This window comes from Rhinopithecus bieti, unplaced genomic scaffold (genome assembly GCF_001698545.2).
Source record: "Rhinopithecus bieti isolate Rb0 unplaced genomic scaffold, ASM169854v2 scaffold_1017, whole genome shotgun sequence".
NCBI classification, from domain to species: domain Eukaryota; kingdom Metazoa; phylum Chordata; class Mammalia; order Primates; family Cercopithecidae; genus Rhinopithecus; species Rhinopithecus bieti.
Window position 1 is genome coordinate 1,932,532 of NW_016803657.1, and position 19,118 is coordinate 1,951,649.

Genomic DNA, 19,118 nt, shown 5'->3' on the forward strand with positions numbered 1-19,118 from the left:
AAAAAAAAAAAAAAAAAAAAAGATATTCATCTATGTTTTCTTCTACAAGCTTTATAGTTTTATGTTTTACATTTAGGTCTATGATGCATTTTGAGTTAATTTTTGTTTATTTATTTACTTTTGAGACAGGGTATTACTCCATCTCCCAGGCTGGAGTGCAGTGGCTCAATCTTGACTCACTGCAACCTCCACCTCCCAGGTTCAAATGATTCTCCTGCCTCAGCTTCCCACGTAGCTGTGATTACAGGCACATACCACCGTGCCCAGCTAATTTTTGTATTTTTAGTAGAGATGGGGTTTCACTATGTTGGCCAGGCTGATCTCAAACTCCTGACCTCAAATGATCGGCCCACCTTGGCCTCCCAAAGTGTGGGGATTACAGGCATGGGCTGCTGCTCCCACCCTACCCCAAACATTTTCATCATCCCCAACATAAGCTCTGTGCATGTTAAAGAACAAAGCCTCCCTCCCTTCTCCTCCAGGCCCCCATAACTGGCGGTCTACTTTCTGTCTCTATGAATTTGACTACTCTGGGGACCTCAAACTAGTGGAACCACACAGCATTTATCCTTTTGTGTCAGGCTTATTCCGCTAAGCGTGATGTTTTCAAGTCCATCCGTGTTGTAGCACATATCAAAATTTCACCCTTTTTTGGGGTGAATCGTTTAGCTCTTAGAAAAACAATTGGTGAAGATCTTCATGACGTTGGATTTGACAAATCCATGAATGTGTATGACAGCGAAAGTACAGGCAACAAAGGGAAATCGGTAAACTGGACTTCATTAAAATTAAGAACTTTTGGGCACGAAAGGATGCCATGAAGAAAACACGTGCAATGGGAGAATGGGAGACAGTATTCGCAAGTCGTTTATCTGACAGGGAATCAGCATCTTTATTTTAAGGCATCAGGTTTTGGTCCAACTGCTCCACAAAGCTTATCTGATCACGAGTGGATTCCTTTTCTAGTTGTGGACTTGGGTGGTCGCCTTTCTTTAGATTTCCATGGGCGTCTTGCAATTTGGGTGCACAGGCTCACTTAGTGGAAGAGTCTTGGTTCTTCCTGTTCTCTGTCTCCCTCGCTCTCTGGTTCCGGCCCTCTCTGTGGTGGGCTGTGTTTTCCAGAGGTGGCTGCATGACCCTGTGATCCACCTGTTCTTCGCACAGTGTGACCTCACGCGCTGACTCTCATGTAAGGGGAATCATGTCGTCTGCAGCCTCTACAAGCTGCTTTTCACACAGTTGAGATTCACTGAGACCATGGCATACATTCGTGGTTTGTTCCTTTTTGTTGCAGAGCCGTACCCCACAGCGTGGATGTACCACGGTTTATTTAACCGTTTACCTGTTGACGGACATCTGGCTTGCTTCCAATTCGGGGCTATTAGGCAGAAAGCTGCTATAAACATTAATTAGCAGGGTTTTGTGTGACCACAACCGGGGTTGCACTCTGGGAATAGATGGTCACCAGTGTAACTTCTGGATCATGGTGGCTACATGGTCAGGTTTTAAAGAAACTCAAACTGTTTTGGAGAGGGGCTGTACCATTTTACCTTTCCTTGTTCCCGCATAGTTCGTTTTCACATCCGATTAAAGGGACAATACAGAGTCACTGAGTGTGTTCGAGCCTGAGTGTGACTCAGATCCCGAACGAGGCCAGGCAGCCACAGTGCCCACCCCAGAAAGGGGAGTTGCACGTGCCCACCCTCACGTGCCAGGTTTCTCCTCCCAGGGGGACCCCCAGGGGTGCTGAGCCCACCTGCAGATGTGGCTTTACCAAGGGCAGCGACAGCTCCGGGCACCCCTGGGGTCAACTGGGTGCAAGCAGCGAAAGTCACCTCATATTTTAACAAGTTCATTCATTCATTTGTTTTCTATAGAGACAGGGTCTCACTCTGTGGCTGAGGCTGGTCTCTAACTCCTGGCTTCAAGTGATCCTCCCACATCGGGCTCCCACAGAGCTGGGGTTTCAAGTATGAGCCCCCATGCCCCGCCCTCTGGGTCGTTTCAGAGCTGAAGGTGCTGCTGTGAAGGCGACATTTCCTGGAAGAAGACCAGGGCTTTCTGGCCTCAGACCGACTCACAGACACGGCTCTCGGTCAGAATTCTGCAGGTGATTCCTGGAAATACTATTCAGTCTCATGTCTACCGTGAAACAAAGCCCCCTACTCCCGTAAGATCCCACCTCTCTACTTTTCTGCAGAATTTCCTAACCCGGATGGCTTCTCTTCTCTTCCCTCTGCGTGCGCCTAAAACGGAGCTTCGGCCCAGAGGGGACCCGTGAAGCGGCGACTCTGCGATGGGAAGTCCCCCTCTCTCGGGGCCCCGGCGGGGACTCACTTCCAGGCACTGAGAGACCGCGGGGCGGGAGCACCAGGCGCTGCAGAAAGCGCTGGGACCTGCGTTTCTGGCTCAGCTGACCCACTGACCAAGGCCAGGAGACAGCCGCCGGGCACCACGGATTTGGCCTGGACCCCCGGCCGCTCTGGGATGGAGAGCAGCGGACAGTGCAGGTGGCGGAGGGGGCCACAGTCCTGGTCTCCGACGCCGACTCCGGGCTGTGCTCTCTGCTGAGACCCAAGTGTCCGCCGGGGGGATCCGGGCACCCGGAAAGCACCACCGAGTCTCAGGCGCCCCCAGGGCGCACGAGACCGGGGCGCACGAGACCGGGGCGCACGGGAACGGGGTGCACAGGACCGGGGTGCTCCGAGGAGACTTCCGCCAGTGCAGGGAGGCTGCGAGGACACCCCAGGCTGCCTCCAGGGATGGGGACGGGGCGAGCCCTGCCCTGAGCGCCCGGGGAAGGCAGCGGGGCCTCCCCGCCCGTCGGACCACCCAGCGCGCCGCCTCCTCCTCCCTCCCCCGCAGCGGTCCGAGGGTCACCGAGACGCCCCGCTCCGCTCCCCTCGATCGCTTTACGGGTGGCTGGGGCCTCCCCCGCGCCGGGATTGGATGCGAGAGGACGGGGTGGGGGCAGGCGGGGGACCCCAGAAGCCCAGGTTCCGGCTCCGGCGGAGAGAAGCCCGCAGTGCAGTAGCTGCTGGGCCGCCTAGAGAGGGCTCTGCGCGAAGCCGGCGGACGGCGCGGAGGAGGAGGCAGCTGCAGCCGGGGCTCCCAGCAAGCGCCCGGCGCGCCAGGATGTTTGACACCTCGCAGTATCCCTACAACTGCTTCAATTACGACGCCGACGACTACCCCGCCGGCAGCTCCGACGAAGACAAGAGGCTCACGCGGCCCGCGTACAGGTGACTGCGGGGGTGGCGGCGGGGGTTTGGGGAACAGGGACCCCTCTGCAGGGGTCCCAGGTAGCCGGGACCTGCCTGGGACGAAGGAAGGGCGAGGGGGCTTTCTTCTTTCCGACGGAGCTCAGAGAAAGATGGCATTTGTCCCTACTTTGAGGAGAGCCGGGGAACGTTCTTGGCCTCCCGGGGAGGGGCCTTTCCAGCCCGGGGAAGAGCTTCTGGGGTCTGGGTGGCGCCGGGGGCCGCGAACTGCGGGGGGCACTTTCCCCAACACCGCCTCACTCCTCTGCCTCTGCGCCCCACGGCGCCCTGCGGGACGGGGAGAAGGACGGGGCGAGGGGAGGGCTGCCCCGCGGAGACCCCGCCTGACCCCCTGACTCCGCAGCTACATCGCCTTGATCGCCATGGCCATCCAACAGAGCCCCGCGGGGAGGGTGACCCTGTCCGGCATCTACGACTTCATCATGCGCAAGTTCCCCTATTACCGCGCCAACCAGCGCGCCTGGCAGAACTCCATCCGCCACAACCTGTCCCTCAACAGCTGCTTCGTCAAGGTGAGCGCCGCCCCCGACGGGCCCCGGCTGTCCCCGCGTGGCGACACCTGCGCCAGGGCCTCGGTGGCGGGGAAGGGAGGGCACCGCTGCGGCTGCGGAGAGGTCCGTCCTCAGCCCACGGGGCCGCCTCCACCTGCGCAGTGCGCCACCCTCGCCCCCGTCCAGGGCACCCCGAGGGGACGAGGCGGGCGGGCGCACAGCCCAGCGGAGCCGCTCCCAGCCCCTTCCTCCGCGCGCGCAGGTGCCGCGGTCCGAGGGCCACGAGAAGGGCAAAGGCAACTACTGGACTTTCGCGGGCGGCTGCGAGTCGCTGCTGGACCTCTTCGAGAACGGCAACTACCGGCGGCGGCGACGGCGGCGCGGCCCCAAGCGCGAGGGGCTGAGGGGTCCGCGTGCGGGAGGCGCCCAAGGGCCCCCGGGTCCGCCCGAGCCGGCCGCCGGGCAAGGGTCCCTGGCCCCGGACAGCGCTGGCGAGGGCGCCCCGGGACGGGACCCCCATGCCAGCCCCGCCAGCCCCGCCCCCCCGGGGAAGGAGCAGCCTCGGGACCTCAAGTTCAGCATCGACTACATCCTGTCCTCCCCAGACCCCTTCCCCGGACTCAAGCCACCCTGCCTCGCAGAGGAGGGCAGATACGCGCGGCTGGAGAACGTGGGCCTCCACTTTTGGACAATGTGATGTGGGGCCACCCTGGAGGCCCCTGCAGTTCAGTCTGGGGTCTTCCCCAGACCCTCCCTGGAAAGACGGTTCCAGCCTCACCTTAAGTCAGGAAGCCAGAGTTCGACAAATCCTACAATTTCTCCTGCAGACAGAAGGTCAGGTGCCACACCAGGCCTGGATTGGGGGGACAGGCGGAGGTGGAGCTCCTTAAAGGTACAGACTGTGAGGCTGTGACTTTACCTGTTGAGAAAACAGTTCTCTTGCAGGGAAAACCCCACTGGGCTCCAGTTTCACCTTAGGGTTTGCTCTGCACTGGCCTAGTGCTCTTGCTCTGAGGAGTAAACACAGGCTCATGTTCCCTAGAGTCGGCAAACATTTCATTCCTTGGTCACTTGAGGGTGAGCTTTCTGGACAGCCACATCCCAAAAGCCACAAGTGCCCATTGTGCGGTCAGTGGGCTGGTTGACTTTCTCCCCGTGGTTAAAATAATAGTGGTAAGGCACAAACCGTGAAGAGAGATGGCAATTGGCCCCATGAATTAGTCACCCCGAGGCTTATGATGGTGTCCGTGCTAGGGGTGACGTGATCGGAAGTGACAAACGTATCTTGTTGTGTCAGCAGAGTATTTTGGTGACAGTTTAAGAAATCAGTTGTGCGTTTTACACCAGAAGGGAGAAAGGCAAGGTGGAAAGGTGGGGCCCAAATTTGGGATGATACTGGGGCAAAGTTCAAATTTCTTGATTCTTCTGAGCAGGGAGTAAGCCTTGATTCAGGCACCTTCTGTCAACTGGTTTCCCAAAACATCAGGTGCCCAAGAGAGCACGCTGTGGATAAAATTCCTGCAACACCTCCCAGGGCACAGTCACAAGCATTCGAGGTGGGTGCACTCCACTTGAAATGTAAATGATTTAATTACACTGTAGAGATGGGCATTCTAAAAACACACAGTTATGCCCAGTGAAACTATTTGACCAGCCTTATCATTTTTCACCAGCCCATTTTTGCAGAGTTAATTGCTTTCAGTGACTTAATTGGAACATTAGTATGGATTACACCTAATCCGATTCGCTTGGTGACAACGATTGGCTAATTTTGTGAACGGCAAAAAACGCACCCAACAAGGCTGGCTGGCTCATTTGGGAATTACATAGTCTTGCTTTATCGGACCCTTAAAAACAGGGACTGGGCGGCCGTGAAGGTAGGCGGGCTGCAGAGACAGACCAGAACATGCAAAAGATGCTTGGCCCTGGCTTCATCTCTATTCAGAAAATCCAAGCATTCCCCACTCACCTGCCCTGTAAATAGACTTGATGTGTTTGGTTCATTGTTTTGAGAAGAGGAAGGCCATTGCTGACAGACGCTGTGAACACCTGACCCCATGGAGATACGCCCACTCCCCGGCCTCCCAGCTCAGACAACCGCAGCCTCTGCCTACAAGGGCACCCTTCGCCCAGGGAGAAGGAGCCAGAGCTCAGCCTCAGATGCCTGTTCCTGGAGGTGGAAATGTGGCTTCCAATGTGGACACCTCTCCTTTGCAAATGTCAGCTTCTGGTTTCCAGAACTCTCTGCTGGGAGAGCAGCCAGCATTCCCAGTGCTCCCGCCGCCCACCTGGTGTAGGATCCTAGGAGATGATGAGTGCTGCAGCTCTCATGCTCGTTTCACAGATGGAACCCTGCATCGCAGGCATGCAGCTCCAGTTTGGCTCCTCACCCTCTCCATGCTGGCTTGTACAGGCTATCGGCATGGTGTGTACACTGTGTGTGCATGTGTATTGTGGTGTGTGCCCTGTGTCTGTCTGCACTCTTGTTATTTATATCCCTTTGCTGGTTGTGCTAAAAGCATAGATTTAAATCGTACAAGATGTAATTTAGACGGTCATAAGAGGCAGATGCTCCCATACATAAGTATATGGCAAAGAAAGTATCTGAAGATATATTTTTCTGCTGCCAACAGAGGAAATAAAATTTACATTTTATCTTTTGAGTTCCTGCACTTTGTTCTGGTAAGCAAAGCCTGACTTGAAACAACAACAAAACCTCTTTTCCTAAACAGGACGCTCCTGGGGGGCCTCAGAATAAGTCAAGGTCTTTATAGCTCATCCTCTCTGAGAACAAATTTGTGGCCAAATGCAGACTCGATGCCCAGGAGAGGCAAGGGCGGCACTGGGGGAAATCTGTGTACAATGAGGTGTAGCATTTGTTTTGCAAAGGATATCAATCATATTTTTAAAAGCAAAGGGACATTTTCAATTTGCCAGTGTGTGATACCCTGCAACTTCAGAAAGGTTCCCAGCCCTTAGAGTGAATGGCATTTAATAGCAGCAACATAACAGGGTGAGGGCTGGCTGTGACCTACTCAAATGTCGCCGCCACCACGCAGACTTGCCCCACACAATTATAATTAAATACTTTATGCCTTTCTTGCAAATCCACTGATTGATCATCGATATGTACATTACCACCGCATTACCCCCGAGCAGATGTCTGCCACATGCAGGTTACGGATCACCAGGCTTCCATTAACAAAGTTGGGAGGTGCTGCCGGGCGGACGTTCAGCGGCGTGCAAATGACTGTGTGCAAATGACTGTGCTTGGGACCAAAGTTCCCAGGCTGGGTGGCACCTGGGCCCTGACCTCCTTTTCCCAAGACTTTAGGGCGTCCCTTCTCGCAGAAGCTGGGCAGAGGCTCCTCCACCAAATGTCACAGGAGTGAGGGGATGGCCCATGGCAGTTCCTGGAGGATGGAGAATCCCAGGAATCCCACATTTATCCCTCCCTCCCACAGATGGAAGCAGGAGCGTGGCAGATTTGAGAGCAACCACCAGGTCCCTGAGTGCAAACTGACCACAGATGAGACCCTCCCCCGTACTGCTGACTGGTTGGGCATAGCGTAGCAGCATCCCTCCAGAGAGGCCTCCTTGGCTGACACCTGCCCTTTGCACCCAGCTGAAGTAGGACTCTTGGAATCTGCTGTCCATTGGCCCCTGGTCTGCCTCGTGGGGAAGAAGAGAAAAGCCTTTTCTTCAAATTCCTTCCGTCCTTGATTGAGCAGGGTGGGGGCTGTTTGTTTATTCACTAGCAAACATTCACGAGCCCTGAGCTGGGAGTTGGGGCGCAGCCATGAACCCAGGAGGCCCAGACTGCAGCCCCACAGCACAAGGGTGAAGTAGACAGACAGCTCCTCGTGCATGCAGAGCCCTGCACCGGGATGGGTCAGGAAGGGAGCCCACAAGGCTCTGAGCAGAGGATGAGTGCTGCAAAGTGCATGGCCAGGCCAGGCTCTCAGGAGCCGAGGCCATGATGGTGACGGTGAGCTGGAACAACAAGCTAGGAGCAAAGTGCATCCTAGGTAGGGGGGCAGCCTGTGCCAAGCCCTGTGCTGGGGACCAGAGGCCAGTGTGACTGGAGGGAGGTGCAGCCAGGGAGCCACACATGGGAAGAGCCCAGCCACGCCTGCCCAGCCCCCACATCCAGGCCAGACTTACCATCTCTTTAGTCATTGAAATGCAGCTCCTGCATCCACCTCCATTTGTCCCTGTTCTTTGCTGATATATGGAACCACCTGGCACCAGGCCCAGAAGGACAATCACCTCCTATGGTCCTGGGTGCTGGCCTTGGTTGATGTGGCCTCGGCATGCCCCACACACTACTCTTGCTCCTGTCCCCAAGCGTTTCTTCCTGGCCAGTTCCATCCTGTGCTCATGGAAGGTGAGGATGGTGTACAGAGGGTGGGGGTCTCCGTGAGCCCCCTCCTCAGTGTCGCCCAGCCAGGACAGCTGCCCTGAAGGTCTACGGTGGCACTGGCTTCCCTGGGACAGAGGAGCACTGGGTTGGGAGTCGTGCCTCTGTGTGTCCACAGAAGGGTCCTCTGTCCACTGGAGTCCGAGGCTCCTCGCCCATGGCATGGGCTGTGCACAGCACCACCCAGGACTTAGGCGAGAGGCTGTCAACTGGACCCATAGGCCCTGGCCCAGCTCTGCTCCCATCTCATGCCCCTGTGCATCTGCCTGGCCCTGGGACCCAGAGAGGGAAGGGACCAGCTCCCTGGGGTATAAAGGCCTGAGCTGGGCATCCCCGTGGAACCTGGCTCCCCACAGTCCCCAGGCCAAGGAGGCTCTCTGGGCACCTCCCTACCAGGAAGCAGCCCCCGAACTCCCTGCCTCTTTCCCTGGGACCCTGTGGTCTGCCCCAGGCGCTGTCAGCTTCCTCATGGCCACTTCCCATCTGACTGGCAGTCCAGGACAAGGACTTCCTCAGGATGATACCAGGGCAGTGAGGGGCCAGTGAGGGGCCAGAGGACACGGCCCTCAGTGAGCTGCGACTGGCACGAGGACACAGCTGGGCGTTTCCCGCCTGGATTCTTCCGAGCAGCCTCCATCGGCCTCCACGCAGGGGTCAGGTGACCCCCTCCTCTGTCTTGGCTTCCTCTGTGGTTCTGATAGGGTTTGGGGAGCAAGGGTGCCCCCACTCCCACCACCCCAGGCTGTGACAGGGCTGGGCTCCTGAAATTCCTCGGTTCTAACCTTCCGGTTCCCAGCCCTGCCCCAGGGCCAGGCCAAGTTCATCTGAGGGCCTCGGAGCCTCTCCGTGTACGCTTTCCAGAGGAGGAGCCCAAACAGGCTGTTTCTCACCAAAATATGAAACTCAAAACAAGCACAGGACCTGCCTGAGGCTGCCGGCGGCCTGGGGACTCAAGGTCCGACTTTGCCCCCTCCTGGCACTGCCTGACCACCCCTACAGCCCCCAAGCTCTCCTTGGCCCCACCCGGCCCCACCTTGCACTCCCACATCCCTCTCCCAGGTCCTGCCCAGCCCCTCCTATGCCCTCAGCCCTGCCTGGTCCTCCTGACCCCTCTGGCTCCCTTTGGTCCCTCTTGGCACCCCCTGGTCCTCCTGGGTCTTTTCTGCCTCCCAGCCCCTCCCATTCTCCTCCCAACCCCTCTTTACCCCAACTCTTACTGGCCCTGTGGCACCCCAGGTTCCCAGGCCCCTTCTGTACCCCCAGCCCTTCCAGGCTTCCCCCCTGACCCTTGAACTCCCCCAACTCTCCTGGCTCCCCAAGCCCCTCCTGGCCCTGCCTGGTCCCTCCTGCCCCCCAGCCCTCCCCGTCCTCCCCCAGCACAGCTGGTCCCCGGCTCCCAGGAGTCTGGGGAACACCAGCGGCTTCCTCAGACAGGAGACTGTGCTTTACACTCAGGCCACTGCACCTGAAACAGCCGCACGTGTCCAGTGCCTCAGGCCATCCTGGGACTAGACTGAGGGTTTTATTGACAAAACTCTGCTAAAGATGGGACTCAGGGGGGCAAGGTTTTAAGAGTCTTTGGTCAGGCTGAGGCCCCACAGTAAGCGTCCACCGAGAACGCCTGCCCCAGCCTGGATGATGGGACGCGGGGCTGCAGGGTGGACGGAGAGGTGCTGGGAGGGAGTGGACAGGTGGATGATGGGACGCGGGGCTGCGGGGTGGACGGAGAGGTGCTGGGAGGGAGTGGACGCGTGGATGATGGGACGCGGGGCTGCGGGGTGGACGGAGAGGTGCTGGGAGGGAGTGGACGCGTGGATGATGGGACGCGGGGCTGCAGGGTGGAGGGAGGAGGTGCTGGGAGGCAGTGGACGGAGCACATTTAATCTTGAGAATTCCTACACGTGGGTCACATCCTCTCCTGCACACAGTAGGCGCCCTGCACACAGATGATGAATAGATTCACGGGGTCTGAGGAGGAAGCTTCTCTGAGGGGAGGAGGTGGATGGGGAAGTTACATCGTTCACAAGGACTCTGCCACATCCCAGCAAACCCAGGTCAGCCCAGGAGGGCATCCGAATCCTGGTAGAAACAGGGGCTGGTGTTTGCCGAGGGCTCTCCATGTGCTGGGCTCGGTTCTGAGAACACTCACCCGCCAGGACCCCATGGAGACAGTAACACTCACCCCCCAGGGCACCGGTGAGGCCTGGAGAGGGTCACGTGCCTGGCCAGCGTGCAGAGGGGTCTGAGCTCAGGGGTCAGCAAATTGTCTGGAGGGACCCACAGGGTCAGTGTCGGGGCCCTGAGAATGGCTGATGGCATTTGGAGGAGGGGAGACAGGTCTTCCAAGCCCAGGTGCAGGTCCAAGGGCCCAGGGTCTCCACACACCCAAGCCTCCGGGGCGTGCCGCCACCTCGCAGGGCCCTCAGCTCTCCCCACTGAAAGGGAAGGATGTAATGACAGTCCAAGAGAGAACGGAGGTGCCGTCCGCTGCAGTGTAAGGCTTGGGGCTGTGGGCGGTGGGCCCCTTGGCGGGATGCTAGGGGCCCCACTCTCATCTCCTCGGAGGTGCGGTCCCCACTCCAGCAGGTGCAGAGGGAATCTCAGTCCAAGTTGATACATAAAGAAGCTCGGTTCTCATGGTTCTGCGCTCCCACAGGGGTCCCGCCCTCCCGCCAGCCCCAGCAGCCCTGTAAGCGGAACACGGGGCAGACTCCACAGCTCCATGGCCCAGAGCAGGAAACTGAGGCTCGGAGGGGCCTCTCAGAGCCTGCTGGGGTAGAGGCCGGACTCACCTGATCCCAGGAGCCCAGGATGCCCGGCCAAGGGCAGAATGACATCCTCTAACCTGGAAATTAACGGACACAGGCTTGAGGCCTCCTCCGTCCCTTAGCTGTCATTCTGTCCAACTCCTGAGCAAGTGTCAGAGACGGTGGGAATAGTCTGGATCCCAGGGGTCCCAAATCGGGGTGGGGCCGCCACTCCACGCACAGCCTAACCTCCCCCAGCTCTGGAACGTGGCTGGCCAGGACTCACTGCTGCGAGGCAGCCCTGCTTCTGGGGGGACACCCCTCCCATTTCCACCAAGAGGGGCCTGGTGTGCGGCGCTTGCCGTCATTACAAGAGAAACCCAGGAAAGGGGAAGTGCACACAACCTATTACCTGTAATTTGATTTTGCTATTCAGCCAAATTAACAATCTATAAACATTTGCAAAATTACATGTTTTCATCCTGCGAAAAATACCAAGTGCCTCTTATGCAAATGTGCCGGGTCCTTGTGCGCCGCCGTTCTGGAGAACGGCTCCTCAGAACCCAGCGTGGGGCTTGTCAAGCCAGGCCATGCATCGTGGATTGCAAATTAACAGGCCTCACATGCTTGTGTACAATTACATTCCCACCAGCTTTAGGCAACTGTAGACCCAGATTCCAAATAAGATGTGAATTCACTCAACTGAAACTCGCGGTATTAGATTTATAATCAACAAAGAGAGGTCACACGGGGATGCCATTTTTTTTTTGAAAGAAAAGGAAATTGAATGACAGCCCCTGAACTTGGTTCAACTTCCCCTCTGCGTCGGAGTGACTTCAGCGCACACCACACACTACACCTGCTCTGCGTGGGTTTGCAGTGGTACCCCTGTGGACCCTGTGTCGAGTGAGACACGTTCAGCTTCCCCTGCACTCTGTGTGGAGTGAAGCAACAGAGGAGTATGGAGCCTTCGCCAGCCAATGGAGGCACCACAGCCGGCAACCACACCTGATGCCTGCCCACTGCACCCTCCCAGGCACCTGCCCCGAGCCAGGGCCGAGAGGACCTTGAGGTGTCTGCACTGATGGCTTCCAACATCCACGCTGCTCGCCAAGGAAACCCATCCCATCCTTTGGGACCAGCTAACAGGTCCTTCCACACCTCCCAGCAAGCCTATGTCCAGAAACTCACCCACAACTGCTAATTCTCACCCAGGGACACCACCTCTGGATCCTCCAACTAAACTCAGCTCCTGCAAAGTGAGGTCAGGTAGCAAGAAATGCCGCGTTCTTTGTTCCTGAGTTTGGGTAGGAAGAAGAGAGGGTTTGGACCAGCCCTCTCTTAAGACAGTTACTTGAATCAGTTTGGTTCCAGAGAGTGAGAAAAATCTGCCCACTTGTGCAATTCATTGTTTAACGTCTGTTAACAGATGGGATGCTTCTTCACAGGTTAGCGTGGTGGAGCCACAGGCCCTTCCTTCTGTGCAACGCCGCTCCGTCCTAGGGCCGCGTACAGTGCTAGACAAACAGCAACAGACGTGGTCAGAGTGACACCTGCAAGGTCCCTGCCGCATGAGGGCACCCTGTGCAGTTCTGAGGCTCCTCACGCTATCTCGATAGGTGCTTTTGGCCACCAGTAACAGAAATCCTGGGTGATGACGGTGTCGACAAACACAGGAATGGCTTAGCTCCCACAGCAAGAAGTCTGGGGTGGGGCATACGGCTCCTCCCTGGGGCAGTTTAATGTCTGAACCCAACAGAAGGGATGAGGGCAGTCCCGGCCACAGATCCTGGGCCTTGTGCACACAGGGAAGGCCAGCTGCTTTAGCCGGAGAAAGACGGCACAGGAGGGAAGGCTGGTGCATTTGGGGGAGAGGAAGAGGGGAGATGGGTTGCCCTCTTCAAAGACACTGCATCCAGGCCGAGGGCTCCGACAAGTCAGGGCCTTGAGGAAGTTCTGTGAACCATTTCGCCCACAACCTCCTTTGTTTCTAGTGCCCAGGGAAGGTGCATCCAGGCAGCAGAAGCCAGAATGCCGCAGGCTGGTGAGCCCATTGATGGGAAGTTCTGGTGTTGAAAGTGTGTCTTGTGTATCATCCAGGGCGAGGTTCTGCAGAGGAGACTCCCAACAGCTGTCACCTTATCACTCTGGGAGGCGTCATGGCAGAGAACACTCTCCCCTGACAAATGGGGAAACTGAGGCTTGCGAGGACCCACAGCTTTAAAGCAGCCAAACCCAGGAATAAATCCAGCCCTTCAGATTCCCATCCCAGGCTGTTTCAGACAGAGGAGGGAGAAGTGGTTTATTTCACCCAGTTCTCCCGCTTGTCCCTAGAGCCAGCAGGTCCCCTCCCTGGTGTCCTGAAGCCTCCTTGCACCTGAGGCTGACCAAGTGCAGATGTGCCTGGCTGTCTACTGGGCCTGCCTTCATAGGCCTGAGATGCAAAGACAGAATATCACATGGACAGGCACACACACACATGAACACACACGTACATAGACATATAATGCACACATGAACACACATGTACATAGACATATGCACACGCATGAACACACACGTACATAGACATGCAAATGCATGAACACACGTGTACATAGACATATATGCACACACATGCACACCAACAGGCACACACACATGAACATGCATGCTCGTACACAGACATATCCACACACACATGCACATGCATGCACACCAACATGGGCACATGCACATACATGTATGAGCACACAAACATGTACATAGACATACATGCACCTGCACACTTGCACACCAACATAGGCACACACGTGAACATGCATGCATATACACAGACATATCCACATACGCACATGCGCATACACACGCCTGTATGCTCAAGCATGCACACATATAGCCACACACATGTGCATGCACAGTGCACAGCATGTGAAATGCCCACGGCTATGCTTGGGCAGAGTGAGACTGTTCCTCTCTCTGTCTACAGGATGGGAGAGAAAATGGGCCCTGCTGAGCTGAGGCTGCTGGCTCCATCTGACCCGCCATGGTCACGCTTCCACGCCCTCACACACGTGGTTTCCCCCCTCTGCAATGCCTTTTTCATCTTCGTAGACTCATAAAAACCCACTTGGCTTTCAAGGACATATATGCACACAAATGCACACCAACAGGCTCACACACCTGAACATGCATGCTCGTACACAGACATATCCACACACACATGCACATGCATGCACACCAACATGGGCACATGCACATACATGTATGAGCACACAAACATGTACATAGACATACATGCACCTGCACACTTGCACACCAACATAGGCACACACGTGAACATGCATGCATATACACAGACATATCCACATACGCACATGCGCATACACACGCCTGTATGCTCAAGCATGCACACATATAGCCACACACATGTGCATGCACAGTGCACAGCATGTGAAATGCCCACGGCTATGCTTGGGCAGAGTGAGACTGTTCCTCTCTCTGTCTACAGGATGGGAGAGAAAATGGGCCCTGCTGAGCTGAGGCTGCTGGCTCCATCTGACCCGCCATGGTCACGCTTCCACGCCCTCACACACGTGGTTTCCCCCCTCTGCAATGCCTTTTCATCTTCGTAGACTCATAAAACCCACTTGGCTTTCAAGGCCTGGTGCAAAATGTCCTCCTCTGCCCAGCCCCCAGGCAGAGCTGTTTGGGTGCACATTCCCAGGCCGAGAGGTGAGGAGGCATCTCGTATTTAATGGGGACATCTCATCTCCTCCCCGTGTCACAGATGAGGAAACTGAGGCACAGAGACCTGCCCAGGGCCGTGTGGTTTGAGGTGGGGTAAGGGTTTGCACAAGTCATGCTGGTTCCAGGGTCCCTGCTGCACACCCAAGGGGGGCCGGAGGTCCTCACGCTTGCCCCCAGCCCCGCCTCCCGAGGCTCCCGTGCCTCCCAGCTTCCCGGCCTGCCGTTGACCCCACACACAGTAGGTGCTGCGATGTGTTTCTTGGCCATGTTCCTGCCTCCCGTCAAGCCTTGGCTCGCAGAGCAGGCACGTATGTGGCTCAGCCATCCCAAACACAGAGACGAGGAGCCACGTGTGTCTGGAGTTTCTGAAAAGCTGGGAACAATTTCTGAAAAGCTGGGAACAATTTTTCCCACTGTTTTCTTTGTAGATGAACTGATTCGGCCAGATGTGGGCCAGGAAAACCCTGGCTCGAGGTGTCTCCCTCAACAGGGAGGAGGCTGGCAGCTCGGTCCCAGAAACCTCAGGCTTCCCTGCTCGCAAGGGGCCCACGCCTCCCCTCCGTGGCGAGTGGTCTGGGCCCGGGTGGGTGGGGGGACCCCAGGCTATGCTGGACCTGGCCTGAGGATCCTGGGATCCCCAAGGGTGTCTGCCCAGCTGGGCCTGGGAGATGCACTGTCCCTGCCTGTGACTTCTGGGACCTGCCTGGGCCACAGCTTCCCTGTGTCAGCACCAGTGCACTGGGGAGCCTGCTATCCTGGGCCCGAGCTGGTGGACCCCATGGGCCTCCAGAAGCAACAGCCCTCCCAGGCTCAGTCCTCAGCGCCCGGCAGCATTTTCAGCCTTCACTGCAGCTCCATGAAACGTTGGATAAGTGGATTTGGTCCCTTTCCGTAGATGGGGGGACTGAGGCCTGCAGCAGAGAGGCCCTGTGATCCCCCAACCGCCCAGGCTCAGGTGTGGCCTCCTGCCAGCCGTGTACCCAACGGCCATCCGTCCCAGGGTCAGGTGTGGCCTCCTGCCGGCCGCAGACCCAACGGCCATCCGTCCCAGGGTCAGGTGTGGCCTCCTGCTGGCCGCGGACCAGGCACAGCGGGGCTAGGAGCCGCTGGAGGCTTTCTGTCCACACTGGTTTGCTTCAACAGGGCTAAGGGAGGTTTTCACTTTGGTCCCGTCGTGCCTGGGCCGTCGGGGCCTCTTGCTGGGAGCGTGAGGACAGAGATGGTCCCATCTGGAACCAGCCATTTAGAGTCACCTTTCATGGAATTTCCTCTGGGAAGCGGTCCCTCGTCCCCTGCCCGCTGGTTAGGGTGGGGGTGACCTCCTTCATCCTGTTTGTGTGTGTGTGTGTGTTTTTTTGAGACGGAGTCTCGCTCTGTCGCCCAGGCTGGAGTGCAGTGGTGCGTTCTCGGCTCACTGCAAGCTCCGCCTCCCGGGTTCACGCCATTCTCCTGCCTCAGCCTCCCGAGTAGCTGGGACTACAGGCGCCTGCCACCTCGCCCGGCTAATTTTTTTGTATTTTTTAGTAGAGACGGGGTTTCACTGTGTTAGCCAGGATGGTTTCGATCTCCTGACCTCGTGATCCGCCCGTCTCGGCCTCCCAAAGTGCTGGGATTACAGGCTTGAGCCACCGCGCCTGGCCAATTTTTGTATTTTTTATAGAGATGGGGTTTCACTTTGTTGCACAGGCTGGTCTTGAACTCCTGAGCTCAAGTGCTCTGCTCTCCTTGACCTCCCAAAGTGCTAGGATTACAGGCATGAGCCACCACACCCAGCCCACCATCACCCTTGAGTGGACCCCTGACCCAGTCCTCACCAGCTGACCCCTTCCCCTCGGCCGCAGAGACTGGGGTGGAGGCATCATGTAACCTAAACGCAAGGAATGGACCCCAGCCCTGGGCTTTTGCTGGAATGGATGGGGAGGGATGGTTCACATAGTGGAATGTGGTCTGGGACTGTCGGTGCCACCTGCAGCCATCCAGGGAAAGCCTGTGGGAGGATGGACTCCATAGCAGAATGCAGAACCAAAAGGCAGGAGAGGCAGGTTCCTGAGGGCTTGTTTCCAGCACCTGGATCCAGCCATGCCTGAAGCCCAGTGTTGCCTTCCAGTCACCTAAGCCAATCATTCTCCACTGGGCTCAGGGCGGTTTGGCTACAGTTGGACAGTTGCAATGGAAGGAATCCTGATTTATGCAATAGCGGTTCAATATATGTTTAATAATGGGGATAAGTACTTTGGTCCAAGAAACATATCCCTAATGGTGAAATCTTGACTGATGAGACGGGCACAGCAGACTCAGGTCCGGGGGGGAGGTGTGGCCTACCAGCCGTTATGTGAGAACTGCCTGGGAGGTCTGATGCAAATGCAGGTTCTCCCACAGGTTCTGAGCTGCTGCAGCTGAGGTGGGGCTGGAGTCTGCATTCCCAGAAGCTGCTGAGGCCCAGGAGAGTCTGGGAGCTGTGGTCCTGGCCTCTCTGCTGCTGGGGATGGTTGTGAGGGGCATGCCCTCTGGGTGGTCAGGATAGAGGGCTGGGGCTTGGTCAGCAAGGGGACAGCTCTGCAAAGGCCTTCGGGAAGAAGAGGGGATGACAGAGGCACTGACCACTTCACCGTTTGTTCCCTGCTGTCTCGTCGGTCCCCATCCAGGGCTGGGCTCAGCCTAGGGCCCCTACACGATGCCCGTGACTCTCAGGGTTCCCAGTACACTGAGCCCCAGGTGCCTGGGCCACAACCTGCCCTTTTACCTGCACTGGCCGCCCTCCCGTCCCTGTCTCCATTCCCCATCATCTCCTGGAACCCAAAACACACTGCTGTCTCACGTCCGGCTGTGGAACCGCCTGGATCATCTGGCCTGGCCACCTCCGTCCAGGTGTGAGTTGAAGTCCCGTCCTGCACAGGTGCCCTGGGGTGAAGACGGTGCCGGGGCGTCTCTTCCATCGGTTCAGCCATCCGCGTGTTCTGTGCGCAAGCCGGCACCCAGTGTGTGCCCACGTGTGCACGTCTGCTGGGTGTGCCAGTGTGTGTTTGAGTGGGAGTGAGTCTGTGTCCCTGGATGAGTGTGAGTGCATGTGTATGTGAGTGTGTGTGAGTGTGTATTTGAGTGTGTATGAGTGTGCGTGTGTGTATGTGTCTGTGACTGTGTGTGTGAGTGAGCGTGCATGTGTATGTGAGTGTGTATGAGTGTACGTGAGCGTGCGCGTGCATGAGTTCAGTGTGCATGTCAGTGAGCACACATGTGCTTGTGCCAAGTGAGTGCCCATTAGCGTGTGCACACAAGTGTGTGGTGTGGGTTTCTGTGCACTCGTGGGGTGGGGCTGTGACGGGGCAGCTGTGGGAGGCTGCAGACATGTGAGGGAATCTCTGGGAACCCATATCCCTGTGTGCCAGCTGCACAGTCTCACGGCCCCACAACTGCTCACATCAGCACAGAGTTGGCAGCGACCGTCTTTTTTAACGCCCTTTGTGCGGAGAAAGGAGTGCACAGAGCCGTAGACTCGCAGCTCCTGGAGCTTCCCGGAGCCTGTCCTCCAGTGGAGGTGCTGGGGATGGCGGGGACGCAGCCTCGGCCTTCGTGCACCAACCTGGGGTCTCCACGAGCAAGCTCCGTGCTCAAGGAGGCACTCGGCCTGGGGACGCGGTGGGAAGAGCTTTTGGAGCAGCCCCTCGGAGCTGCCTCAGCGCAGCTGATGAAAGCAATCAGCGCCCGCCTGCGCTGGATGTAAAGGTTAATACATAAATCAAAGGGAAATGTCAGATGCCTTTTAACACTGATTGAGATGTAATTGGGCGGGGGCCGTGCGCCAGGCACCCGCGCTCACGGAACCACAGCAGGCCGCGGAAGAAATTATGTGGCTTGTTTGTTTGTGTGTCTGCAATAGCGTCAAGACCGATGGTCCCTCGGCTCTGGACAGACACCCCCTGGCCTTCTGAGGATGCGAATATTCATGGCCTGGCACCAGGTCCAGGGATGGCTGGCGTTGCTGGGCACTGAGGATGCACACGCACATGGGGTCCAGGCCGTGAGAACCTTCCAGATGTCCCCAAAGGGACCCCCTCATGTGCAGTCATCTGTGGGATCACCGGGCAGACTCGAGACAGAATGACCCAACTCCTTGCAGGCACAGACCTCCTATACAGCCTGTGTCCTGCGCCCTCCAGCCCGGGCCTCTGCCCTCTCTGTCCTGGCCCTGGGCACCCTCTGGCCAGGTGGCTCCCAGCCCCAGGGAGGGGCTCCAAACAGACCTGAGTGCCCGCCCAGGGCAGCCTTGCTGTTTCCCACAGTCAGAATCCTGGCCCAGGGTTTCACGGGTCCAGAGGGAACAGGCGCCAAGCCTCACCTGTGTGAGGGCTGCAGACAAGGACGCTTTATATGAGATGAGATAGTACACAGGTGTGTGTGATAGAGAAATGTGTCAAATCACTAAAAGTAAACATTAAACATTTAAACAAAA

General features: G+C 57.2%; 1 protein-coding gene across 1 annotated transcript; it reads left to right on the forward strand.

Annotated features, from left to right (window-relative positions):
- Positions 1–3,135: 3,135 nt before the first annotated feature.
- Positions 3,136–7,426, forward strand: FOXL3 (forkhead box L3). Its single transcript, XM_017892511.1, has 4 exons — positions 3,136–3,242; positions 3,625–3,793; positions 4,035–4,664; positions 7,237–7,426. Exons 1-3 carry the CDS (start codon positions 3,136–3,138, stop codon positions 4,467–4,469), a joined length of 711 nt encoding a protein of 236 aa, XP_017748000.1. The 3' UTR covers positions 4,470–4,664; positions 7,237–7,426.
- Positions 7,427–19,118: the final 11,692 nt, after the last annotated feature.

What these genes read in the sequence shown, in the direction of transcription:
- FOXL3 (XM_017892511.1), top strand. Translation starts at nt 3,136, where the DNA reads ATGTTTGACACCTCGCAGTATCCCTACAACTGCTTCAATTACGACGCC. An exon ending in CTCACGCGGCCCGCGTACAG is followed by an intron (nt 3,243 to 3,624) that starts GTGACTGCGGGG and finishes CTGACTCCGCAG; the next exon opens with CTACATCGCCTTGATCGCCA. An exon ending in TCAACAGCTGCTTCGTCAAG is followed by an intron (nt 3,794 to 4,034) that starts GTGAGCGCCGCC and finishes CCGCGCGCGCAG; the next exon opens with GTGCCGCGGTCCGAGGGCCA.